At 42.3% G+C, this 27924-nt stretch overlaps 1 protein-coding gene across 1 annotated transcript in view; it reads right to left on the reverse strand.

Annotated features, from left to right (window-relative positions):
• Positions 1-27924, reverse strand: part of znf830 (zinc finger protein 830) — a 96662-nt gene that overhangs the window by 46510 nt on the left and 22228 nt on the right. The window contains exons 4-6 of the mRNA XM_068005201.1: positions 23872-23905; positions 22376-22602; positions 625-712 (exon numbers count right to left, since the gene is read on the reverse strand). Coding sequence (XP_067861302.1) covers positions 625-712; positions 22376-22602; positions 23872-23905 — 349 coding nt within the window. The remainder of the gene's footprint in view (positions 1-624; positions 713-22375; positions 22603-23871; positions 23906-27924) is intronic.

A 27924-nucleotide genomic window follows, 5' to 3' on the forward strand; every position in this document is an offset into this window, starting at 1 on the left:
ATTAAGTCATATGTCTCTAAATGCTCACTAATTTTATCTTGAATTATGGATTCCAGGAGTTTGCACACATTATTAGACTAACTGGTCTATAGTTACCCAATTTATCCTTCTCTCCCATCTTGAACACAAGAGTTACACCAGCGACTCTCCATCCCATGGCACAATTTGAATAATTAAGGAGAATTACAAAATTGTGGCCAGAGCTTCTACCATCTCCTCTCTGACTACTTTCAACAAACCAGTGAACAAACCTGGTGACGTATCTTCCTTCAGTTATCCTAGAAAGCAGTGGCCTAAAATGGCTGCACTTTTCTTGTTTTTAATAATACTTTTGACATTTTATAGTGTAGCGTGAAGTGTGTGAATAATATTCAGAAAATGTTTATAAAATAGATGGATGGGGAGGCTACCAAGTAAACATACTGCTATAGGATAAATCTATTTTCCTGTGCTTAAAATATTTGATTAAAGAGAATTAATTAAAATAAATGAATAGTTGGAAAGCATTGTATTTAATTTTTCATAATTAGAGTACCATTTAAGATACAATCACCATTAAAATGTGCTGCAATTACTAAACTTGGTCTGTAATTAGATCATAATTACCACAATCAGAATTTTCACCTTTCCACTGTCTTGTCTGGTTGTTCTGGTTTCTGGATGGATCCGGAATGAGAAGCAGCAGAAGGTGCTCGACTGCTATCAAAGAAGTCTGAAGAGGGAGAGAGAAAGAAAGAAATGGGACAAAAATCACAGAACACTGAATTTCTCTTAATCCCCTGGAATTTTATATTTTTCTCCACATTCATACCGATACCCTTTTAAACTGGATGGACCACCTGTTTCTAAGCCTCGGTCAACGCACACAGGAAATTCAAACTGTGTCTATTGGAAATACCTCGACAGCAAGACCTGGACAACATCCAGGCTTGGGCTGATAAGTGGCAAGTAACATTTGCGCCAGATAAGTGCCAGGCAATGACCATCTCCAACAAGAGAGAGTCTAACCACCTCCCCTTGACATTCAACGGCATTACCATCGCCGAATCCCCCACCATCAACATCCTGGGGGTCACCATTGACCAGAAACTTAACTGGACCAGCCATATAAATACTGTGGCTACGAGAGCAGGTCAGAGGCTGGGTATTCTGCGGCGAGTGACTCACCTCCTGACTCCCCAAAGCCTTTCCACCATCTACAAGGCACAAGTCAGGAGTGTGATGGAATACCCTCCACTTGCCTGGATGAGTGCAGCTCCAACAACACTCAAGAAGCTCGACACCATCCAAGATAAAGCAGCCCGCTTGATTGGCACCCCATCCACCACCCTAAACATTCACTCCCTTCACCACCGGCGCACTGTGGCTGCAGTGTGCACCATCCACAGGATGCACTGCAGCAACTCGCCAAGGCTTCTTCGACAGCACCTCCCAAACCCGCGACCTCTACCACCTAGAAGGACAAGGGCAGCAGGCGCATGGGAACAACACCACCTGCACGTTCCCCTCCAAGTCACACACCATCCCGACTTGGAAATATATCGCCGTTCCTTCATTGTCGCTGGGTCAAAATCCTGGAACTCCCTTCCTAACAGCACTGTGGGAGAACCGTCACCACACGGACTGCAGCGGTTCAAGAAGGCGGCTCACCACCACCTTCTCGAGGGCAATTAGGGATGGGCAATAAATGCCGGCCTTGCCAGCGACGCCCACATCCCGTGAACGAATAAAAAAATTTTAAAAAAATGCACTTTCCAACTGGGATACACCTCCAGTGGGGCAGGAGTTCCACTCATTCTGCAGATGCCTTCCCATCTCCCGTAACCCTGGATGCATTAGGTCATGTATGTGCAAGAGTCTCAGCAGATTGCAGGGGTGGGGGGTGGAGGGGGGGGGGGGGGGGGGAGAGATGAAGAGAAAACTCTGTTGCAGTAGGACGAAGAGAAAACTACTGAGTTGCCTGAAGAAAAAACATTTCTCCTTTGCCTCATAATTTTTAATTTTGCTGTTGGACCGGTGCACAGCCACGCTTAGGAGTATCTGTACAGATCTGTCTTCTTTTGAAACCCCGAGGCTGCCTCCGCTGACCTTCGAAAGCTGAATGCCAGGGCCTTGTGTCCAACGTTAAAACTTGGCAAATGCAGGAAACAAGGTAGAGATTGTGTTTGCCTCATTAGCCTATGATTTGCATATAGGTGGGCAGATCTCATATTGCTGGGATTGGGCTCCAGAAAAGGGGGAGGGGGTGGGAAAGAGGCAGGACGTGGAGGATAGCAACCCCGAGCATATTTCCAAATTCATCCACCACCGATCAAATGGAAAACCGGAAACTTGCCCCCTCTGTCGAGGAGTAAGCAGAATCTTTTTGGTGGTTCAAGATGACATGCTTGGCAATGATAGCTTGGAAGCAAATCAGCCCATTGTGGCAGATGCAGCAACTCATTATCTGAGCCCGACAGGCCAATAGTATTTCAAGGCACTACTAAAAAGAATGACCAGCCAGCCTGACTCACTAATTGAACCTAGAAAAGACGACAATTCTTCCCACTCTGCTCCAGATACCCTGCAAGCTAATGTCCTAACATTTTGGGTTCTCCTAGCTGTCCCAGCAGGAAGCATACCAGTGCTGGTAGGCTGCTTGTTTTTACTTGTTAAACTCCAGCAGTACTGCTAAGCACACATGGAGGCCCCTGAGCTTGACCCTGCCAACCTTCACCTAACTTCTCTGAACTTTGGTATGCAAGATGTGTCCCGGCAAGGAAAAAGTTACATTCCATTTCAGCAAACTGAAACTCTACTCAAGCGGATTGTTCAGAAGCTTGGTTTAGACATTATTAAACATGACAATGGGTTGTCTATGTGGGTCAGGCACCTGCTGACAAAAAAAATAGCAGAAACGATCAAGCACATTCAACAGACAATATATGACACTTTGAAGAATGAAGTACTCTTTCCTATAGACACTTACTAGCGCAAGACATTTATAATAAAATATATAAAAATATTTATATATTAGGAAAGTTGGAGATTTATAAAAAGAGGACAATAACTTTTCAGCACTGGGGGCACCCAGTGATCTGGCAGCACTGGGAAGGGGTCTCAAGTTCTGACTGTACTTTGATGAAAGACTTTGAGGAACGTCCTCGCGTCTGGGAGCTTTGGGAAGAGGGTCAGAAAACAAGAGAGGGACCAGGGGGAGGGTCCTAGATTCAACAGGAAAGAGGTTCTGGTATCTGGGAGCATTGAGGAAGGTAGGTCTCTGGATTTAGGAGCAGTTTGTTTTGAAGTCTTTCTGATAAAGCAAAGAAACTAACACATTTCAGGAATTCCTCCCCCTCTTTGCCCTTTAAACAGTTATTTTCCTAGTTTATATTAGGATAGTTGAAGCCCCCCATTATCACTACTCTAAATTTCTTGCATCTTTCTGCAATTTGCCTGCAAATTTGTTCCTGTCTCCTTCCCACTATTTGGTGCCCTATAATATACATCCAGCAACGTAATGGCTCCTCTATTGTTCCTTAATTCTAACCAAATAGATTCTCTCTTTGAACCCTCAAGTACATCATCCCTTTCTAGTGCTGTAACAGTATCTTTGATCAATACTGCCACCCCAATCCTGTTTTTCCCTCTCTATCTTTCCTGAATACATTGTAGCCAGGAACATTAAGTGCCCATTCCTCTCCTTGTTTGAACCAGGTCTCTGTTATTGCCACTATATCATAATCCCACGTGGCTACTTGTGCCTGCAACTCACCATCCTTTTTACCACGCTCCGTGCATTTACGCACATGCACTCTAAACCTATCTTAGTCTGCCTCACATTTCCCCCGTCTGATCCCTCCTATTTCTGAACTACTCTTTGTTCTAATGCTGTTAGTCTCTCCTATTCCTCTGTGCACCTTTTATCTCCTCTCTAATGCTTCATTCTGGTGCTCCTCCCCCTGCCAAATTAGTTCAAACCCTCCCACACAGCACAAGTTAACCTCCCTGCGAGGACATTGGTCCCAGCTTGTTGAGGTGCAACCCGTCCATCTTGTACAGGTCGCCTCCTGCCCCTGAACTGGTCACAATGCCCTAGGAATCTGAAGCCCTTCCTCCTGCACCATTTTCTCCAGTCATACGTTAACTTGTCTTATCTTACTGCTCCTATATGCACTAACACATGGCACTGGGAGTAATCCAGAGATTATTACCTTTTTGAGGTCCTGCTCACCAACTTCCTCCATAGCACCTGAAACTCTGTCTGTAGGACCTCAACCCTTTTCCTACCTATGTCACTGGTTCCAACATGGACGACTTCTGGCTGTTTCCCTTCCCCACCCACAAGATGATCTGCACCTGTTCAGTGATGTCCTTTACCCTGGCACCAGGGAGGCAACACACCATGTGGGACTCTTGGCAGCGGTTGCAAAAACTCCTGTCTATCCCTCTGACTATGAATCCCTATGACTATTGACTATGACCACTGCATTTCTACACTTTGCTGTACCCTCCTGTACAGTCATTTGCCCATCGGTGCCGCGGATGTATTCGAGACTGCACTACCCCAAGGTGTCATCACCCTCACCGGTATTCAGCACTGAAAACAGGTTTGAGTGTGCCATACTCCCGTAGGATTCCAGCACTGCCTGCCCATTCCTACTCCGCCAGATGGCCACACACTTATTAGCCTCCTGAACACTCTGTAGCTGCGGGGTGACCACCTCCCGGAACATATGCTCCAGGAAATTCTCAGCCTCCGTATATTCTGCAGTGACTTCAGCTGCTCCTCAAGCAGAAACAGAGATCGAGCTCGAACAGCTGGAGGCACTTACTGCACACATGAAGGTTCACCAGACTGATTCCTGGGATGGCAGGACTGTCGTATGAGGTGAGATTGGGTTGACTCGGCCTGTATTCACTCGAGTTTAGAAGAATGAGAGGGGATCTCATTGAAACATATAAAATTCTGACAGGGCTAGACAGACTGGATGCAGGGAGGATGTTTCCCCTAGCTGGGGGGCCCAGAACGAGAGGTCACAGTCTCAGGATATGGGGTAGGGCATTTAGGACTGAGATGGGGAGAAATTTCTTCACTCAGAGGGTGGTGAACCTGTGGAATTCTCTACCACAGAAGGCTGTGGAGGCCAAGTCACTGAATATATTTAAGAAGGAGCTAGATAAATCTCTAGACACAAAAAGCATCAAGGGGTACGGGGAAAGAGGTAGAGGATCAGCCATGATCATACTGAATGGCGGAGCAGGCTCAAAGGGCCGAATAGCCTACTCCTGCTCCTATTTTCTATGTTTCTATGTGATTATCCAGGACACATGAAGCGTCCTGGAGTTCCCACATGGCACAGGAATTGCTGGCAACGGGTCTCAGCTGTCCCATCATTTTGCTTCAAAGTCTATTTACTTACATGCATACATTCATACATATATAGTCTCTTATTATGTTATACATGTTTTTAGTTTAGTATCCCCATACACCCATATATTATGTATACCAGATTTTTATTTAATGCAATTCGCATCCCTTTAATGTTGGTATCCTCTACTTAGTTAATTTTAATTTTATCCCCTTAGATCTAATTAATTACTGATTATTTATATATTTACTGGATAAATTACTTAGCACCTCCTTCCTCCTCTGCACCTAATTCCTGTCGTCACTCTGTTTAGCAGATTCACCCAACTCTCACCAAGCTCTTTACTTAAAGCTCTTAGTCTGTTAGTTGTGCGTAAACTCTTATAATCCATAATTCAAGAGAAAATTAATGAGCGTTTAGAAATACATGGCTCAATCAAGGGCAGACAATATGGATTTTTTAAACAAGTCCTGTTTAAGAAATGTGTATAAGAGAACTTTCTTGATCAGTATGTTTCCAGCCCAACAAGGAAGGAAGCAGTGCTGGATCTAGTCCTGGGGAATGAAGTGGCGCAAGTGGAGTGTGTTTCAGTGGGATAACATTTGGGAAACAGTGATCACAATATGATTAGGTTTGGAGTAGTTATGGAAAAGGATGAGGAACGATCAACGGTGAAAATACTCAACTGGAAGAGGGCTAATTTCAGTGAGCTGAAAAGGGATTTATCCCAGGTGCATTGGAAAAAAAGATTAGCAGGTAAAACACTAAATGAGCAAAGAGGAGATAGTTCCAGTATAGATTAGACACATTTCAATAAGGGGGAAAGGAAGGGCATCCAAAGCTAGAGCTCACTGGATGACTAAAGATAAAGAGATTAAAATGAAACAGAAAAAGGAGGCTTATGATAACTATTAGGTTCATAATACAGTAGAGAACCAAGCAAAATATAGAAAGTGCAGGGGAGAATTGAAAAGGGAAGTAAGAGGGGCAAAGAGAGTGTATGAGAAAAGATTAACAAGTAACATAAAAGGGAAAACTAATGTCTTTTATGAGCATATAAATAGTAAAAGGATAATCAAAGGTTGGGGCTGATTAAGGACCAAAAAGGAGATCTTCTTGTGGAGGCTGAGGTACTAAATGAATACTTTGCATCTGTCTACACACAAGAGGATGCTGCCAATGTCACAGGAAAGGATGAGGTAGTAGAGAAATCAGATAGGATAGAAATAGATAAACAGGATGTACTTAAGAGGTTGGCAGTGCTCAAAGTAGACACCTGGTCCGGATGGGATGCATTCTAGGTTGCTGAGGGAAGTAAGGATGGAAATTGCGGAGGCGCTAGCCACAATCTTTCACTACTCCTTGGATATGGGAGTGGTGCCAGAGGTTCGGAGGGTTGCAAATGTTACAATCCTGTTCAAAAAAGGGCAGAGGGATAAACCCAGTTACTACAGGCCAGTTAGACTAACGTCAGTGGTGGGGAAGTGTTTAGAGATATTAATCTGGGACAAAATTAATTGGCTCTTGGAAAAATATGGGTTAATAAATGAAAACCAACACGGATTTGTTAAAAGCGTGTTTGATTAACTTAATTGAGTTCTTTGATGAAGTAACGGAGAGGGTTGACGAGGGTAGTGCGATTGATGTGTATCTGGACATTCAAAAGGTGTTTGATAAAGTACCACATAATAGACTTGTTAGCAAAATTGAAACCCATGGGATTAAAGGGACAGTGGCAGTGTGAATACAAAATTTGCTAAGGGACAGAAAGCACAGAACAGTGTGAACTGTTGTTTTTCAGACTGGAGGGAAGTATACAGTGGTGTTCCCCAGGGGTCGGTATTAGGACCACTGCGCTTTTTCATATCTATTGATGACCTGGACTTGGGTATAGAGGGTATAATTTCAAAGTGTGCAGATGACACGAAACTCAAATGTGGTAAACAGTGAGGAGGATAGTAGTTCTCAGGAGAACATAAACAGACTGGTGAAATGGGCAGACACACGGCAGATGAAATTTAAAGCAGAGAAGCGTGAAGTGATGCATTTTGGAAGGAAGAATGAGAAGAGGCAATATGAACTAAATGGTATAATTTTAAAGGGGGTGCAGGAACAGAGAGACCTGGGGGTTTACATACACAAATTTTTGAAGGCTGTTTAAAAAAAGCATATGGTTTCTTGGTTTTCTAAAAAGAGGTATAGAGTACAAAAGCAAGGAAGTTATGCTAAACCTTTATAACTCACTGGTTAGGCCTCAGCTGGAGTACTGTGTCCAATTCTGGGCACCACGCTTTAGGAAGGATGTCATGGCCTTGGAGAGGGTGCAGAGATGTACCAGGATGGTACCAGTGATGAGGGACTTCAGTTATGTGAAGAGATTAGAGAAGCTGTGATTGTTCTCTTTAGAGTAGAGGAGTTTAAGGGGTTTTGATAGGGTACATAGGGAGAAACTGTTTTCACTGGCAGGGGACACAGATTTAAGGTAATCAGAAAAGAACCAGAGGGGAGATGAAGAGAATTTTTTTTTTAAACACAGTGAGTTGTTATGGTCTGGAATGCACTGGCTGGAAGGGTGGTGGAAGCAGGTTCAATAGTAACTTTCAAAAGAGAACTGGATAAATACTTGAAAAGGAAACATCTGCTGGACTCTGGGGAAAGAGCAGGGGAGTGGGACTAATTGGATAGCTCTTTCAAAGAGCCAGCACAGGCATGATGGGTCGAATGGCCTTCTCTGTGCTGTATAATTTTATGATTCTATGTCAGATGGTCAGCCATTCTTTATCAAATGCATTGGAATGTTTATCCCCCAGACTGAAATATCTGGGGTCATTGGAACATAGTACTGCACGAAAAGATACTATGAAATAGCCATGACTCAGTATCTCTGTATTCAAGAAATATTAGCATATTAAAACCACCTTTTGCTTCTCCGGGAACCATTCACAGACACACACACACACATACGCAGTTCCACATCTATACTCATTCAGGTAACTTGTCCAGGTTTCCGCTCATATGTAATGGCAGCAATCATACTACGCATACAAAGGATTTCCAGAACTACACATTTCTTCTGCTTTGCCCTGAGGTGCAATTACTAGCCAGACTCTACTGTACATTCTCTCCAGCTTGTATAAAACTAGCAATAACTGATTTTAACCCCATGTGTACAGCTACTAGTAATTCTTTATCCAAAGCGTGGTAAGAATGTGGAACATGCTACCACAAGGAGTAGGTGAAGCGAATATCAGATGCATTTAACAGGAAGCTGGATAAGAACGAGGGAGAAGGGAGTAGAAAGATATGCTGATAGCGTTAGATGAAGAGGGTTGGGAGGACGCTTGTGTGGAGCATAAACGTCAGCATAGACCAGTTGGCCGAATGGCATGTAAATTCTATGTAATTAAAAAATTAAATGAATATCGCCTCATAATTACAGATGAGGAAGATCATTGGTAATGGTTCTACCCATGCAGTTAATTCATGATGTGGAGATGCCGGTGATGGACTGGGGTTGACAATTGTAAACAATTTTACAACACCAAGTTATAGTCCAACAATTTTATTTGAAATTCAAATAAAATTGTGAATTTCAAATAAAATTAAGCAGTTAATTCAAAGTAACATATCATGTTAACTTTTAAAAAATACTCGTAACAATCTTACATCTCTATAAAATCACCTCGCAGACATCTCCTTTCCAAGCTGAAAAGCCCAATTCTATCCAGCCATACCTTATAATTCAGACCCTTGACAATGGAGATCAGGCTTGTTCTCTGCACTACCCAACACTTTAATGCCTCTTTGTTTCCTGGTGACCAAAAATGAACATAGTATTCAAGGTGCAGCCTGACCAGAGCTCTGTTCAGTTTGATTATTAACTTCTCTGATTTATATTTTACTGTTTTGGCTATGTAGTTCAACATCCTATTTACCTTGCTGATTGCTGCTCGCTGCTCTACATTATCACAGATGATAGAAGGAGGAGCACAGAGTCCAGCCCAATACATCTGCAACATTGTACTGTCTGTGAGCCTGCAGCAACATTCAGCCAGAGATCCGGGGTCAGCTGATTGTGTGGATTTCAAAGCCACTCGTCAGAACTGACTTACAAATTCCAGAATATCTGACTTTAAAAGGATGCGAAAAGGGCTGTAAGCTCTGGTCCATCCTTAGCAAGTTCCCAATATTACTAGGTCCATGCTTTGAAAGCAGTTGGGAACCATATGTGGCTCACTCGCTGGCTGCTACGTATGTAGCCGGCCTCACAGCTCCAAAAGATTGGATATCCTTGCCCTAATGGAGGCAGCTATACTAACAGGAGGAAAATAAAGTGAGAAATAGGGTTCAAAAACAGCAACTGAATACTCTCAGGTGTTTATAGAAAGATATTAATAACACTGATAAGATCACTCTCCATTCAAGTTGGATGTGACAAGGATTAGGTTTGCATATTACAAGGTTTTCTGAGTTTAGAAATAAATATCTGATTGAACATTAGCAGGGCACTAAACATTAAATAATTCTTATGGCCATCAGATGGACTAAGCCATCATACTGCTAACAGAATGATCTGAAAAACTGACATTTTCTGCCTAAAGTGATATTGTGCAAAAGATAAGAGACAGGATTTGAAAATCACTGTGACTACACATTACAGTCACATGGACTTACAATCCAAATACAATGAAAAAGATACGCATTCAATCAAAACGATCAATGAGCCCAATAAAGCACAGGGGAAATGGCTGAGCAGAGCATAGAGCTCAGGAAAAGCGGCCGAGCGGAGTATAAAAGGGAGCCACGCGAGGAATCAAAAAATCAAGATGTCAAAAAGTGACGTCACAAGGTAAGGAGGAACGCTGAGGGTAAGTCTGTGAGTACTTAGTTCATTCGTTAGTGTTTTTAGTGGTTATTGTTCTTAGTGTTTAGTGCCTTTAGTGGTTGGTTAGTGTTTTTTAATGGTCAGTGTTTTAGTAAAAGATTAACAGTAAATTGCCTTAGCGCTAAACAAACAGTTTAAGTAACTGTTAACCTAACATGGCAGGACAGCTGAGGCCTGTTGCATGCACATCCTGTGCCATGTGGGGACTTCAGAACACTTCGTATCTCTTGGCAAACCACATGTGCAGGAAACACTGCCAACTGCTCGAGCTCAAGCTCACAGTTTCTGAGCTGGAGGGGCGGCTGGCGTCACTACAGTGCATACGGGAAGCTGACAGCTTGCTGGATAGCATATTTTAGATGGTGGTCACCCTGCAGCTACAGAGAGTCCAGGCGGAGAGGGAGTGGGTGACCACCAGACAGACTAGGGGGGACAGGCAGGCAGTGCAGGAGTCCCCTGGGAGTGTGGCATTCACAAACCAGTATTTAGTGTTGAACGCCAGTGAGGGTGTTGACACCTCGGGGGAGTGCAGGCAGGAGCAAATCCACGGTACGGCACCGTGAGAGACTTGGCTGCACAGGGTGGCAAGAGAAATGCAGTTGTTATAGGGGATTCGATAGTCGGGGGATGGACGGGCGTTTCTGCAACCGCCGACATGAGTCCCGCATGGTGTGTTACCTCCCTGGTGCCAGGGTAAAGGACATCACTGAAAGGGTGCAGAACATTTTGGGGGGGGGGGGGGGGGGGGAGGAAGAGAAAGGGGAACAGCTAGAAGTCGTGGTCCACATGTGAACTAATGACATAGGAAGAAAAAGGGTTGAGTTCCTGCAATCAGAGTTTCAAGAGCTAGGGAGGAAGTTAAAAAGCAGGCCCTCAGCTGGTAAGCTCTGGATTGCTTCCAGTGCCATGCGCTGGTGAGTAAAGGAATACTAGAATAAGACAGGTAGATGCATGGCTGGAGAAATGGTGCAGGAGGGAGGACTTCAGATTCCTGGGGCTTTGGGACCAGTTCTGGGGCAGGAGGAGCCTGTTCAAGATGGACGGGTTGCACCTCAACAGAGCTGGGACCAATGTCCTCGCCGGGAGGTTAACTAGTGCTGTGGGGGAGGGTTTAAACTAATTTGGCAGGGGGAGGGGCACCAGGATAAAACATCAGAGAGGAGAAAAATGGTGCACTGAGGACTGGGAGGGACAATAGCACTAGATTAAAAAAAAAAGTTTGAAAATAGGAGGGATCAGGCATGGGGCAAATGTGAGGCAGTCTAAGATGAGTTTGAAGTGCACATGTAAATGCACGTTGCACAGACAATAAGGTTGGTGAGCTGCAGACTCAAGTCACCACATGGGACTATGATATAGCGGCAATAACAGAGACCTGGCTCAAAGAAGGGGAGAATTATAGAATAGAATAGTTACCGCAAAGGCGGCCATTCAGCCAATCGAGCCTGCATCGGCTCTCTGCAAGAGCAATCCAGCTAGTCCCACTCCTCCGCTCTTATTCCATGGCCCTGCAAATTTTTCTCCTTCAGGTATCTATCTAATTCCTTTTTGAAAGCCACAATTGACCCTGCCTCCACCACCCTTTCAGGCAGTGCATTCCAGATCCTAACCACTCGCTGCATAAAAAAGTTTTTCCTCGTGTTGCCTTTGGTTCTTTTGCCAATCACCGTAAACCTGTGTCCTCTGGTTTGTGACCCTTCCGCCAGTGCGAACAGTTTTTCTTTATTTACTTTGTCTAATTAATTCATGATTTTGAACACCCCTATCAAATCTCCTCCCAACCTTCCCTGTTCTAAGGAGAACAATCCCAGCTTTTCCAGTCTATCCACGTAACTGAGGTCCCTCATCCCTGGAACCATTCTAGTAAATCTTCTCTACACCCTCTCTAAAGCCTTCTAAAAAGTGCGGTGCCCAGAATTGGACAAAATACTTCAATTGTGGCTGAACCAGTGTTTTATAAAGGTTCAACATAACATCCTCGCTTTTGTATTCTGTGCCTCTATTTACAAAGCCCAGGATCCCGTATGCTTTCTTAACCGCTTTCTCAACCTGTCCAGCCACCTTCAACGACATTTTCCTGCACCCTCTTTAGAGTTGTACCCATTAGTTTATATTGCCTCTCCTCGTTCTTCCTACCAAAACGTATCACCTCACACTTATCAGCGTTAAATTTTATCTGTCACATGTCTGCCCATTCCACCAGCCTGCCTACGTCCTCTTGAAGTTATCACTATCCTCCTCACTGTTTATTATACTTCCAAGTTTTGTGTCATCTGCAAATTTTGAAATTGTGCCCTGTATACCCAAGTCCAAGTCATTAATAAATATCAAGACAAGCAGTGGTCCCTGTACCGACCCCTGGGCAACACCACTGCATACCTTCATCCAGTCTGAAAAACAGCCGTTCACCACTACCCTCGGTTTCCTGTCACTTAGCCAATTTTGTATCCATGTTGCCACTGCCCCTTTTATTCCATGGGCCCCAGTTTTATTGACAAGCCTATTATGTAGCACTTTATCAAACGCCTTTTGGAAGTTCATATACACATCAATCGTATTGCCTTCATCAACCCTCTCTGTTACCTCATCAACAAATTCAATCAGGTTAGTCAAACACAATTTGCCTTTAGCAAATCCGTGCTGGCTTTCCCATATTAATCCACACTTGTCCAAGTGACTATTAATTTTGTCCCGAATTATTGTTCCAAAAGCTTCTCCACCACCGAGGTTAAACTGACTGGCCTGTAGTTGCTGGGTTTATCTCTACCTCCTTTTTTGAACAAGGGTGTAACATTTGCAATTCTCTAGTCCTCCGGCACCACCTGTGTCTAAGGAGGATTGGAAGATTGTGCCCAGTACCTCGGCAATTTCCACCCTTACTTCCCTCAGCAACCGAGGATGCATCCCATCCGGACCTGGTGACTTATCTACTTTAAGTACAGCCAGCCTTTCTAATACCCTGTCTATCAATTTTTATCCCATACAGTATCTCAACTACTTCCATTTTTACTATGGCTTTAGCTGTATCTTCTTCCTTGGTAAAGACAGATGCAAAATACTCATTTAGTACCTCAATCATGCCCTCTGCCTCCACGTGTATATCTTTGTTTTGGTCCTAAATCGGCCCCACCCCTCCTCATACTACCTGTTTACTATTTATATGTCTATAGAAGACTTTTGGATTCCCTTTCATGTTATCTACCAGTCTATTCTCATACTCTCTCTTATTTCCTTTTTTACTTACCCTCTGAACTTTCTATACTCAGCCTGGTTCTCACTTGTATTAATTAACAACCTGACATCTGCTTCATCTTGCTCTCTATCTCTTTCGTCATCCAGGGAGCTCTGGTTTTAGTTGTCCTATCTTTCCCCCTCGTGGGAATGTACCTAAATTGTACTCGAACCATCTCTTCTTTAAAGGCCACCCAATGTTCAATTAAAGTTTTGCCTGCCTATCTTTGAATCCAATTTACTCGGGCCAGATCCGTTCCCAACCCACTGAAATTGGCCTCCTCCAATTAAGTATTCTTACTCTAGATTGCTGTGTCCTTTTCCATAGCTAATCTGAACCTTATGATACTATGATCACTGTTCCCTAAATGTTCCCCCACTTGACCCACCTCATTCCCCAGAACCAGAACCAGCAATGCCTCCTTCCTCGTTGGGCCGGAAACATACTGATCAAGAAAGTTCTCCTGTAAACACTTCAATTCTTCCCCTTCTTTGCCGTTTACACTATTACTTTCCAATCTATATTAGGGTAATTGAAGTCCCCGATTATCACTACTCTATGGCTCTTGCACTTCTCTGTAATTTCCCTGCAAATTTGCTCCTCTATATTCTTCCCACTAGTTGTGGCCTATAGATTACACCCAGTAGTGTAATGGCACCTCTACTGTTTCTTAACTCTAACCAAATAGATTCTGTCCTTAACCCCTCAAGGGCATCCTCTCTCTCCAGCACTGTAATATTCTCCTTAATCAATACTGCCACCCCCCACCCAACTTTCTTTCCTTCCCTATCTTTTCTGAACACCTTGTATCCAGGGATATTTAGTACCCAACCCTGCCCTTTTTTGAGACAGTCTCCATTATTGCCACATCATCATATTCCCATGTGGCTATTTGCATAGAATAGTACAACTTGGTTACGCATTATAAAAATAACTAAGAATGAGATGTCCTTTTACATTTGGGACATGGTTTCCAATTGAGCCCATATCACGGAGAAAAAACACTACTCTTTCTCCCAACTATCCGAGTACAATGTAAGTTTGGAGCAATCTCTGTTCAGAGCTCACAGACATCAATCCACAGCACAAAACTGTTACCAAATCAGCAACCTCCCTCACAGTGGCGATAAATCAGCTGATGTGGGAAACGGAAAAATCACACTAGTGTATCGGAATGCAATTCTAAGCTAGGGTAAAAGAGCCACTGTTGAGGTCAGAGTAGAGGGAGTTTTATTCTTCATCAAATCTGTGTTATACCTGATGAGAGTATTTGATGGGACAGTGTAGAAGGAGCTTTCCCCTACATCATACATTGTTGTACCTGATCTAGGAGTGATTAATGGGGCACTGTACCCGATTTAGGAGTGCTTGAGGGGGCAGCTTTAGTCTGTATCTAACCAGTGATATGCCTGGCATGGAAGTGCTTAATGGAGCAGTGTAGATAGAGCAGAGTCAGTTTCCAACGCATGCCGTACCTGACCTGTGAGTGCTGATGTTGGCACTCAGTTTCAAAAATGAAAACTTCCCGTTATTCAAATAAAAATAAGCAATATTTAAAACATTTTCACAACAATGAGGAAACAAATGGTTAACATCTGATTGTAGCATGACTTGCAAAGTGATTGCAAAAATCAGAAAGAGAAATCTAGAAAAATCACAGGATTTCACAACTTCCCAGCTGCCACAAGGTCAATATATTCTCAATTAAATATTGTAAAACCAGAAAGCATGGGGCTGCAATGTATCAGTAAGTATTTGCTAATCAGCATTAACTTCATGATTCACCCCTTCCCGATCATTGAGTCTAGTTTTATTTAGTCCAAGGTTTTTTTGTTATTTTAATTTCTCATGCTTGTGGGAGATTAATTATTTTCTCTTTTTTAAAGTTCTGCAGTAATCGTGTGATTGTGGAGTGTATATGTGACAGAAACCATCAGCTATTTATATTTTACAGGCAAAAACTAACATTAAGCTGCTCCACCTTCTGTTGATTAAGACAGTGTGTAACTGAGGTATACAGGATCAATCCTTAGTCTGCGCTGAGTTAGTTATGGTATATGTAGCTACCAAGACAAATCTACAACTAATCACCGCATAGCACATTTCAGCAGGGCTCTAATGGACTGAGCCAGTACATTTTTATCTAAACTTTTTGTCTCACCGGGGTAAAGGATTCCAATGTTGCACAAAGTACAACCAATTCAATACAGCACAAGAGTAAAGCTCCCTTTACACTGTTCCATCAAGCATCCCCAGGTCAGGTACAGAATGGGCTGAGCACAAAGTAAAGCTTCCTATTCACTGCAACCCTATGCATGATGTGAACAAGATGGCATTCTTAGGATTAACAATTATCCCCATCTGTGGTATCAAACACTGGAGATCATGTGGGACACCCAACATATTCTCCTGACTTTCTAAAGGCAGAAAAAGCCATGCCATCAGACCAATATGTACAGGTTGAAACTAATAGTAAGATTTATTTACAGGTAAAATAATAGAAAAGCAGTGAGTCACAGCATGATAGAATCACAGAATTTTACAGTACAGGTCAGGATACCGTGGAGTAGGGGGAGCGCTCCAGCTACTCTTGGCTCCATAGCAACCTTTTTTACAATTTTTTTTTTTTAAGTCTTACATTTTGTTGGCAACCACCACCTAGGACGCAGCAGCCGCTGAAGAATCCGGAGCGGAGCAAGCTCGGCACCTGGGGGTGTATGTACACAAATCTTTGAAGGTGACAGGGCAAGAAGGCTGTTAAAATGTATGTGGTACCCTGGGCTAAAGCAGGCATTAAGCTATTTATTTATTTATTGACAGATAGATATATATATATATCTCTAATAAATGCCCACTTACAGAAATTGGGCATAGAGTACAAAAGCAAGGAAGTTATGCTAAACCTTTACAAAACACTGGTTATGCCTCAGCTGGAGTATTGTGTTCAATTCTGGGCACCACACTTTAGGAAGGATGTCAAGGCCTTAGAGAAGGTGCAGAAGAGATTTACTAGAATGGTACCTGGGATGAGGGACATCAGCTATGTGTAGAGATTGGAGAAGCTGGGGTTGTTCTCCTTAAAACAGAGAAGGTTAAGGGGAGATTTGATAGAGGTGTTCAAAATCATGAACAGTTTTGATAAAGTAAATATGTAGAAACTATTTCCTGTGACAGAAGGGTCGGTAACCAGAGGACACAGATTTGTGATTGGCAAAAGAGCCAGAGGCATCGTGAGGAAACATTTTTTTTAAACGCAACGAGTTGTAATGATCCGGAATGCACTGCCTGAAAGGGTGAAATCAATAGTAACTTTCAAAAGGGAATTGGATAAATACTTGAAAGGAAAAATTTACAGGGCTATGGGGAAAGAGCAGGGTAATGGGACTAATTGGATAGCTCTCTCAAAGAGCCAGCACAGGCACAATAGGCTGAATGGCCTCCTCCTGTGCTGTACCTACTATGATACACAAAGCATTTAAGATTTACCCTGAAATAGATCCTAGCCAATTTATTTAATCTGTGTAATATTTATCCCTGATCCCAGATAGTAATTGCATGAAACATAAGAATAGCAATCTAACCTTAAAACCTAACATTATGCAACCTTACACTATTCAATCATTTACATTCCACACTTGGCATTTCCATAATTCCAGCAGTACAGGAACATTGGTGTCAGCTGAGTCAGAAGATTGTGGGTTCAAGCACATTCCACGACTTGAGCACATAATCAGGACACTCCAGTGCTCCACTGAGGGAGGTGGGGCTGCCACCTTTTGGGAGAGACATTAACTGAGGCCCTATTCGATTGTTCACATAACAATTTGCATTTATATATTGCCGTTGATGTATAAAAACATCCCAAGGCATTTCATAGAATCACACAGAACAGGCCATTCAGCCCATTGTTCCTGTGCTGGCTCTTTGAAAGAGCTACCCAATTAGCCCCACTTCCCTGCTCTTTTCATAAAGGCACAAAATTGACGCTGAGCCAATTAGGTGTTAGGAATGGTGACCAAAAGCATGGTCAAAGAAGTGGTTTTAAAAGAATGCAAAAAGGATTGTAAGCTTTGACTGATTCCTAGCAAGTTCCCAATATTACTAGCTGCAAGCTTTGAGGGTGGTTGGGATCATATGTGGCTCACTCACTGACTGCCACATATGTATCTGGCTCCAAGCTTTTGGTTGACCAAAAGTTTGGTTAAAGAGGTGGTTTTCAGGAGGGTCTTAAAAGAAGTAAGGGAGACTCTTCACAAAACAAAATTGTTCGCGGGATTTGAACAACCCCGGCAAGCATTTATTGTTCAACCTTACCTGCCTTGAGAACATGGTGGGTGGCCTTCGTCTAAGGGGTCGAGAGAGGTAGGGTACATGTGGAAACCGACTTCATGTCTGTGGACAATGTTGTCACGAAGCAGCATGAAGATGAGGAAGAGGTGGGGACCAAGGAAAGATCTGGAGGTAACGGTGCGGGGGTTTCAGAGAAGGCGTTGCTAGATATTCTCCGGTTACAATTGGATGGGGAAGAATGGAACCAAGCTAGGGCAGTTCCACTAAGCTGGAAAACAGAGGAGAGACGTTGATGGAGTATGGTGTGGTCAACCGTATCAAAGACAGCAGAGAGGGTGAGGAAGGATAATGCACCACGATCACAGTCATAGTAATTGCTGTTTGCGATTTTAGTTGGGGCCCTTTCGGTGCAGTGGGTGGAGCAGAAACCTGATTGAAGGGATTCAAGTAGGGAGTTGTGGGAGAGATAGGCACAGATCTGGGAGAAAATAACATGTTCCAAGCAATTGAGAGGAAAGGCAGGTTGGAGATGGGCAGTAGTTTGCAAAGACAGTGGAGTTCAGGCTTAGTTTTTTGAGGGAGGGATGGTGATGGAAGTTTTGAAAGAGAGAGGATAGTGCCTGAGGCAAAGGGCCAGGAAGGGAAGTTGGGTGGTCAGCAACTTCATGGAAATGGGGTCAAGGATGCAGGAGGTAGAAATCGTGGATGAGATGAGCTTGGAGAGGCCATGAAGGGAGATGGTAAAGAAACTAGAGAGAAGAAAGACAGAGAGGGAGATGAGGCTCAAAGGTAAGGTTGGGTGAAGGGGTACTGGGAGTTTAGGCTTAGTGGGCAAGGGCAAGACAGTGTGCAGTAGAGGAAGTAGAATAGATGGTCTCTATCTTGGTGATAGCAAAGTCCATGAACTCCTCTCATTTGCTGTTAGAGGTGAGGAAAAAGATGGAAGGGGTTTAAGGAGATGGTTGGTAGTGGAGAAAGGAATCCAGGGTTATTTTTGCTCTCCACAAAGATCCTGGAGTAGTGGGCAGTTTTGGCAGAGGAGAGTTAGGCCCAATAGTGCTTGATATAATCTAGCCAGATTTGCTAATGGATAAGTAAGCCAGTTGTGTGCCAGATACGCTCAAGTCTGTACCCCTTGGACTTGAAAGGGTGAAGTTGGGGGCCATACCAAAGGGAACAACCAGGATAGGAGAAAGTAAAGGTTTTTCTGGAGCGCAGGGCATCAAAGATGGAGGTGAGGGAGCAATTGATCAAATCAACAGCTATAGAGCTATTGTGGCTATTGGAGAGCGAAAGGTTAGGCAGTTGGGAGTTTAAAGTACAGTTGTAAGCGACTTAGGGGAGAATTCTTTCCATTGGTGGATGCAAAATGATATAGGGTTGTGAAGGGTGTAGAGCGATGTGAGCCCTGAGGGCTACAAGGAAATGATCGGAAATAGCCTCGCCAATGATTAAGAACACTGGAGTAGAGAGGCCATTAGAGATGGCAAGGTCGAGGGTAAGTCATGAGTATGGGTGGGAGCGTTTATATGGAGGGATAGGTTTAGGGAAGAGGGGGCAAGGACGGCTGAAATGGAGATTGAAATAATCAAGGATGAGTTGTCGCTCAGTGCAGATGCTGAGGTAAGAGAGGGAGAAGAAGATATCTTGGGGAGAAACTCGGGGTTGAGGGGTAAGACGACAGTGAGGATTTTAAAGGGATGGTGAGGGGGTGGCATAGTATTAAGTGCGCAAAGGAAGAGAAGGTGCTAGAGATGTGGTGGGGAAGTGTGATTTGATATTAAGAGCCACGCAGTCATTGCGGCTGTTTGGGCGGGGCAGGCATGTAAAGTATAGCCAGGTGGGGAGGCTTTGGCAAAGGGCAAGGTACTGCCATAAGCCAAGCTTTAGTAGAAGGCAGGATGGCAAGATGGATATAAAAAATCTCATGGCATGGCACTATTTGAAAAGGATTTCTACCATGGCTGGCCAATATTCCTCTCTCAACTGACACTACCAAAAAAAAAATTAACTGGTCATTCTTCTCATCTGTTGTTGGTGGGACCTTGCTAAGTGTAAACAGGATGCTATATTTGCCTATGTAACAATAGTGACTGCATTTCAAAAATAATTCATTGGTTGTGAAACGTTTTGGGATGTTCTGAGGGCGTGATAAAGTGCTACATAAACGCAACTTCATTGTTTCTTTCCAAAGTATTGAATGGAATTGAGCATGCCATCCTTCTCCAATACCTCTCCTCCACAGTTCAGCTCAATTGGGCTGCCCTAATGTAGGTCAATTTCTAGCATATCTGAATGCAACCAGCACTTCTCCAGAAATGGCTTCTATACCATCCCCCACACCATCACTTCCGGAGTCCCTCAAGAATCTATCCTCAGCCTGCTTACCTTGATGCTGCCACTCAGCAATATCACCCATAGACATTGGATCAGCTTTTACATGTACGTTAATGACTCCAACGCCATCGTCCTACCACTTATCTTGACCCTTCAACTGGCTTCGAGCTGTTAAACTGCTTATACGACATCATCCTGAGTGAGTTACAACTTCCTTCAGCTTCACATTAGCAAGGCTGAAGTCATCGTCTTTGGCCCCACCAGAAATTACACCCCTTCCTACTAACTCCATTGTCCTCCCAGCCACACTCTCAGACTGAACCAGATCATTTATAATGTTGGTTAGATTCGGAGCTAAGTTTTAAACCCCACATACTATCCATCATCAAGATCACTTACGTTTACCTCTAACACTGCCTGCTTCCACCCCCTACCTCAACCTTTCACCGCTGAAACCCTTATTCATGCCTTTGAAAGTTCTTAAAAGTTAATGCGTAGTTTTACTTGTGTGTGTGTCCAGTAACAATTGTCTACTTTTAGTTATTAGTTGTAAACAATTTTACAACACCAAGTTATAGTCCAGCAATTTTATTTTAAATTCACAAGCTTTCGGAGGCTTCCTCCTTCGTCAGGTAAATGTTTGGTAAATCTTTAGTTATTAGAACCAAGTACAATTTAGGTGAAATGTCAATAGATTAGTTTTCAGGTACAACTAGATTTTTTCCAAACAATTCATATTTAAGCATATAACACTTTCTTTCACTTTTTGGTCTTGGATAAATTGTGTTAAACAAAAAGATAATTAATTGCGCTGACTACAGAGTTCTTCGCTGCTGTCATGGATTCAGTGATCTTATAGCAGCAACAGCCTTTTGACAAATACTGTTGCTTAGAAACACATTTCTCTTCAATGTTTGTTTTTCAAAGTTGGTTATGAACTGCACTTGCAAACACAATGCCATTAAAAGAACCTGCACACAGATCATTGTGCCAATTACATGACAATCATGAAATGAATAAAAAGTGCGTTTGTAATGAAAAGGGTGTGTCAACAGGAAATCTGGTGTCCTTTCCACAGTAACATTAGTGTTTGTTTTCTATGGCTGCCAATCAACAGAGATTTATGCAACTCCAATGGTTACCCTACGTTTTTTTTTTATTCGTTCACGGGATGTGGGCGTCGCTGGCAAGGCCGGCATTTATTGCCCATCCCTAATTGCCCTTGAGAAGGTGGTGGTGAGCCGCCTTCTTGCGAGATTTTTACAACTTGAGTGGCTTGCTAGGCCATTTCAGAGGGCAATTAAGAATCAACCACATTGCTGTGGGTCTGGAGTCACATATAGGCCAGACCGGGTAAGGGCGGCAGGCTTCCTTCCCTAAAGGACATTAGTGAACCAGATGGCTTTTTACGACAATCCAGTAGTTTCATGGCCATCATTACTGATACTAGTATTTTAATTCCAGATTTTTATTTAATTAATTGAATTTAAATTCGCCAGCTGCCGTGGCGGGATTTGAACTCATGACTCTGGATTTTAGTCCAGGCCTCTGGATTACTAGCCCAGTAACATAACCACTATGCTACCGTACCCTTACGTACAGAGAAACATGAACTCGTCTCAAGTTCACTCAACTGGAGAGGGAGCTTCACGTTTATCCGGGTATACTTGATGTATTGGGTATCCAAGATGGAAGTATTCCATCCCCCAGCACTGACATTCCACATCCAGCAATGCAATATAACATCCTCACCTTCACAGCTATCCAGAAAAGATCAACGTGCTTAAATATATTCTGTACTATTACTAACAATCTGCACTAAGGATAGCCTAAGGTAAGTCAGCCCACTATCCACTCTGGTGCAAGAGTGATCTTTCCAAGAAACTCAATTTAAGCAGATTCAGGATGTGGCACCAGAAGAGCATTAATGAAATGGTCAAGCAAGACTACAGTGGAAAAATTATGACCTTCTAGCAGCTAGTCAAGTTCCACATTCCAGAACAGGAATTATGTCACAAGCTCTGAATCTGACAATCTTTCCAGAGATTCACTACACTTTCTGAAAATCTAGCACAAAGCAATACCTCTTCAACTAAGCAGAGACTAGAATAGTCCCATCTCCTTCCTCTGCACCTTATACACATCCATGGCAGCTAATACCTGTGAAAGGTAACACACAAGACTTGGGCCACCCATTTGGAGGAGAGAACTGTAAGGAAGCACAGAGATTGTCTTCCATGACATCCACATACAGCAGAATGAGAAAAAACAAATGATTACCTGCAGGAAGACTATTTCCAGCCTGTGCCTGTACTGAAAGAGCAGCATTCTTCTGTAAAGTAGCTATTCCTCCAGATGGTTCAGCCAAAGCATCTTTCTTAACCTCTTCCTCTAGGTCATCGTCATTTTCCTCGTAATCACCAACTACCAAGTGGAGTCCAGAACGCTGTGAAGATATGGGCTGCTGAGACACTTGGTTCACTGGATCGATAAAATCAGCTGGTAAACTATGAGAATATGAGGGGCCCAAGAACAAAATCATTGAATCACCTGTCATTTTCCTTGGACATGTTTCATTATAATATTCAAAATATTAGAGGTACTTTATTATGAAAAGGCCCCTACAAACAATTTTATCTGATTAACGATTCAGCCCTCATTTCCTCCCCCACATTTTATTGCGTAAGTTATCATTCACATTCCTTAAAAGTAATAGTTAGAGTGAAAGTGTAATTTTAATTCCAGGACTTAAATACAAGTTTGGCCTAACATTCTGTTATTAATCTACTGAGAACAATTATGATTATTTTTGTTCTGCTGCCTAGCTGTTTACAAATACTGGTGTCAATATTTGATTCCATGCATGTATTATTGGCAGGAAATTATTAACAGAAACATCATGTAGCTGAAAATTTGGAATAAAAGTCAAAGATTGAGTGAGGCCGGGAAAGGTCTTATTAGTGGCCTGGTTATATTGTTTAGCTATATGATAGGTAGAAAAGAGCCACCCCGGAGAATCCTGCAATGATAGCAGTGAGTAGCTGAGCCATATAGACCAGGAAAGTCCTAGGTTCAGGCTCTGGTCCATGTCGAAGTTAACTGATCTCAAACTGGCAGCAGAAAAGTGCGACAAATGGTGTTGGGGCCAGGTTGAAATTCCTGATTGCTATCCAACAACCCATTTACATGCTCCTTCCCAGCTCCAGAGATCGCCACTCCCTCCTTCTTACCTTGACAAACCTGCTCACAATCCCTAACCTCCTGTGCATTCCCTCCCAGTGTTGCCCATTTGCTCACTCCCAGCTGTCTCCTAATCCCAAGCAGGCCATTATCTCCCTACTCACTCCCTCCCTGAAAGGAAGAACAAGGACTTATGCTGGGAGCCAATGGACTAGGCCATATGCACATAAATGCAATAAAACATCGGAACTTAAAGCTCCAAGGAAGGCTATATGGGGAGTGACAATAAACTGACAGATATGGTAAGTGAGACAAACAGTATGAGGCATACAGGATAGGAAACACATAGAAGAGAATACATGGCAAAGGAGAGACTTACAAAAAGAGTGAGAGTCAGCACAAGAGTCAGAGATATCAATGAAATTAAGTGAGAGAGGCATACAAAGAAAGGAGACAGAAACACAGAAAAAGGAAAGCTGCAAGAATTGATGTGTAAAACAAGTGGAAGCAGACTTTAAAAAATGTTTTTGTCCAAATGCAATGCCACAGAAGATCAAACAGTGATGCAAGTTATCTTCACTGATCAGATTACTCACCCAGAGGCTGGAGATGTTCTGGAATCACAGAATGCTGCAAAAGATAAATCAAACAGTTACTAACAATGGAGTGTTTGCTGCAGTGAGAGGAAATATTAATCATGGTTTTGGTACAGACTTCAGTTATTTCTTTTAGCTACACTCTTAAAGGGCAAGGAACGTCGTTAGGGTATTTTTCTGCTCAACTTTGCCCACACGGGGTCTCTATTACATTAGATATTTCTACGTATGTATGAGACAGGGATGGAGGAAAGAAAGCACACACGGGAAAGAATCTTTTGTAGCTTGCCCGTGTTGAATACAAAAATAACGGGCCAGAAATCGCTCCGAGTGGCGAGGCAACGCTCACCGCAGCTCCTGCGAATTAAATTAACAAAAATACTTACTGCAGGCTCTGTGGCGTCAAAACTGCTTGAATTTGAACTTCAAAAAAAAGTGCGCTATCCACCCACCCTTTGAGCAGCGTGAGTTGTTGCGCGGCTGGAAAAATCTGTGAGGAGAAGACACGCCCACAAAATTTGGCAGGAAGAGAAATCACGCCCAGAGATTCAGGCTGCATTGTTCAAACAGGCAAGCAGACTTCATTCATTTAAAGTTAGTATTCTGTATGTTGCTGTAAATAAACATTTTACATTATTTTATAAAAAGCCAAATAAATAGTTGAATTAAATTAAAGAAACTGAAGGGGAAAGTAAAAAAAATAATTTTTTAATTTCAAAAAAATGTTAATGACCATAAACTATTAAAATAAGTAATACGAGATTCCAAATTTTTAAAAGTTAATTTTTAGTTGTTTATCAGTCATTTAAAACTTATCACGTTATTAAAACATAGTTTAGACCTGATATTTTAAAGTGTACCTGTTTGGTGGAGTAATTAGTTACTTTCCAACTGGGCAGCTAAGCAAGTTGGTGCTTTTTCATTGATTTCTCTGATTGCAGCATGCGATGGCCCTTTAATTCAAAGCTGTCATATCACTGGCGAGCCACTAGAAGCAAGTTCCGAATTTCTGCGTTTTACTGTGCATGTGCAAAAATGGGAACTTGCTCCTTCAATTCGTCGCTAAAAAGAGAGTGCTGTTGAGCTCCTCCGTTATTTCGGGAGTAATTTCTGGCCCATGGCGTTTTCTAAGAAAACTATGTTATATGTGATGTTATAAAGAATATATCATTTTGATGTTATACTATTGTTTAAGTTAGGGACAGTGAATGGTGGTCAAAAGTAAATAAATGAGTGTAAAATAGATTATCTTGTGTATGAAAAGAAACGAATTGAGTATTTATAGAATTGGCAGGGTATTTTTATATAATTTTATGCAGTTTAAGTTCAACAGAAAAATTTACATAAATATGTGTAAAGGTGTAGCTTTATTTGCTGTCAGCAGGCCTTAAAAGTGAGATTTTAAAAAATAAATGCAGGAGGATGGAGAAATGCTGAGGAGGAAAAGAGCAGTTAAATTTAGAACATTGGAACAGGAGTAGGCCATTTAGCCCCTCGAGCCTGTTCCGCCATTCAATGAGATCACGACTGATCTGTGACCTAACTCCATATCCCTCAATACCTTTGGTTAACAAAAATCTATCAACCTCAGATTTAAAATTAACAATTGAGCTAGCATCAACTGCTGTTTGTGGAAGAGAGTTCCAAACTTCTACCACCCTTTACATGTAGAGTGCTTCCTAACTTCACTCCTGGCTTTAATTTTTAGGCTACGTCCCCTAGTCCTAGGCTCCCAAACAGTAGAAATAGTTTCTTTCTACCTACCCAATTAGTTCCCCTTAATATCTTGAAAACTTCGATTAAGTCACCCCATAATCTTCTAAATTCCAAGGAATACAACCCTAGTTTGTGTAATCTCTCCTCGTAATTTAACCCTTGGAGTCCAGGTATCATTCTAGTAAATCTACGCTGCACTCCCTCCAAGGCATATATATCCATCCTAAGGCACGGTGCTCAGAACTGAACACAGTACTCCAGGTGTGGTCTAACCAGGACTTTGTGTAGCTGTAGCATAACTTCTACCCTCTTGTATTCTAGTCGTCTAGGTGTAAAGGCCAGCATTCCATTAGTCTTTTTGATTATTTTCTGTATCTGTCCATGACATTTTAATGATCTTTGTACATGGACCCCTAAGTCTCTTTGGACCTCCACTGTTTCGAGCTTTTCACCATTTAGAAAGTACTCAGATCTATCCTTTTTAGGTCCGAAGTGGATGACCTCACACTTGCCTACATTGAAATCCATTTGCCACAGTTTTGCCCATTCACTTAATCTATTAATATCTCTCTGTAATGTGAGAATTGAATATAGGATGATAAAATAATGACAAATAGATGAGAAGGCTGGTGAATGGAAGAGATCTGTACTCACTCAGTGGGTACTATCAGGTTCTTGGCTGTTTTGAAGTGCAATGAAGCAGTGGGGCAGACTGGTGGCTTTCATAGTGCTCCTTGCATATTCGGTAATATTTGGGAGAATTGTTGAATCACACAAGGGTGTGCTCTGGGGAACATGACGAGTGACTAAAGCACTGACACAAATATTAAGTGTACAACTTAACAACGATTCCCAATTTATGGCTGGGAAGTCAACAGGAAGACTAAGGTTGGGGCTGATGGAAGCAGCTCAGCGGTGGTGTGGGGGAACTAGAAGGTCCCAGGCGCAGTTGGTGGCTGAGCACATATAATTGAAGGAGAACCAATTGTGCTTAGAAGCTCAGGCAAGAACCTTAAAAAAATCCAATCAGAGGCCAACTACATTGGTGCCTTCTAGCAGATGACCAAGTCTTGGAAAAAAAAAAGTTAAGGAAGCCACTAGAGAATACAAAAGTGAATTGTACAAATATGTTTCATTGAGTTATTCAGAAGAACACCATTTCTAATGCAATATCTTAAAAAACAGCTTATTTTGAGCATCAGAAATCTCTTAGTGAGAGCGCTAAGATGGCAGTGTGATGGATTACAAAGACCATCACACTATTTTGCATATTACTGGTGAGCTGGAGGAGATTTGTTTTATCTCATGTAGTGTACAATAGATTATCAGGGTCACTGATTTATGATGACTGAACAAGTGAAATTTTGTTTCTTATAAAGTAATATGAAAGCGTTAGCAGTATTCGCAGGTTCACATTGTGATTATATCCATACTTCCATGAAAACTGTAAATCAGTGACCTTGAGTATTATCTGTTTATTTATGTATTACATTTACATCTGATTTTTTTAAAAATAAAAATCTAAGATATACAAAAAGATGGTAGGGAAGATGTTCCAGATTATAGATAGGTAGAAGATATGTAGCAATACTGAAGAGGTGGAGGGCATTCAGTGGTCCTAACACATCTACAATTTATTTTAATACCCTGGGGTGGAAACTCTCAGGTCCAGGAGATTTGTCTATCTTTAAGTTCCATTATTTTCCCCATTACTATTTTTAAAAAAGCAAAACAGTGTTGCATATAGTGCCACTTCCTGTAAGTGTAAGACTTTAAAAATATTGTTCTCTAGCATAAACAGCTTAATCTCCAACTCACTGCTGCGCATGGAGATTACATGTTTTATGCTGTGCAACATATTATGTGGGTAACTGATTTAAGGTGGTTAAAAAAGGAAAATGGCATTTTTATTATAGAGTACATTGTAGGAGTGTCAGTGATTATTTCAGGCTTGATTTCTATGATTATATGCATATGTGTAGAAAATGTAAACTGGTGTCCTTGATTACTATTAAAACATCCACTTAATTATGTTGATAATTTTATTTAACTTTATTTTAAAAGCCATATAGAAGATGATGTTCCAAGTTGCAGGAAGGAGAGAGGTAGATTGTAGAAATTACATGTAGCAGTCTGGGGAGTGGGAAGGGCCCGCATGGTGGTCCTGGGGTTTAAACTCTTTGGAAACAGGGGTCAAGTTGAAGACTGAGAGGGTCTAGAGTACCTGAAAGAATGTGAGGGCACTAAAGAGGGACATACCTGGTGTCTGGGAGCACTGGAAAGGGAGTACCCAGATCTTGTAGGAATGGGAGAGGATGTTGAGGAATGGCAGCATTG

Source organism: Heptranchias perlo, chromosome 2, assembly GCF_035084215.1.
Source record: "Heptranchias perlo isolate sHepPer1 chromosome 2, sHepPer1.hap1, whole genome shotgun sequence".
Classification (NCBI taxonomy): domain Eukaryota; kingdom Metazoa; phylum Chordata; class Chondrichthyes; order Hexanchiformes; family Hexanchidae; genus Heptranchias; species Heptranchias perlo.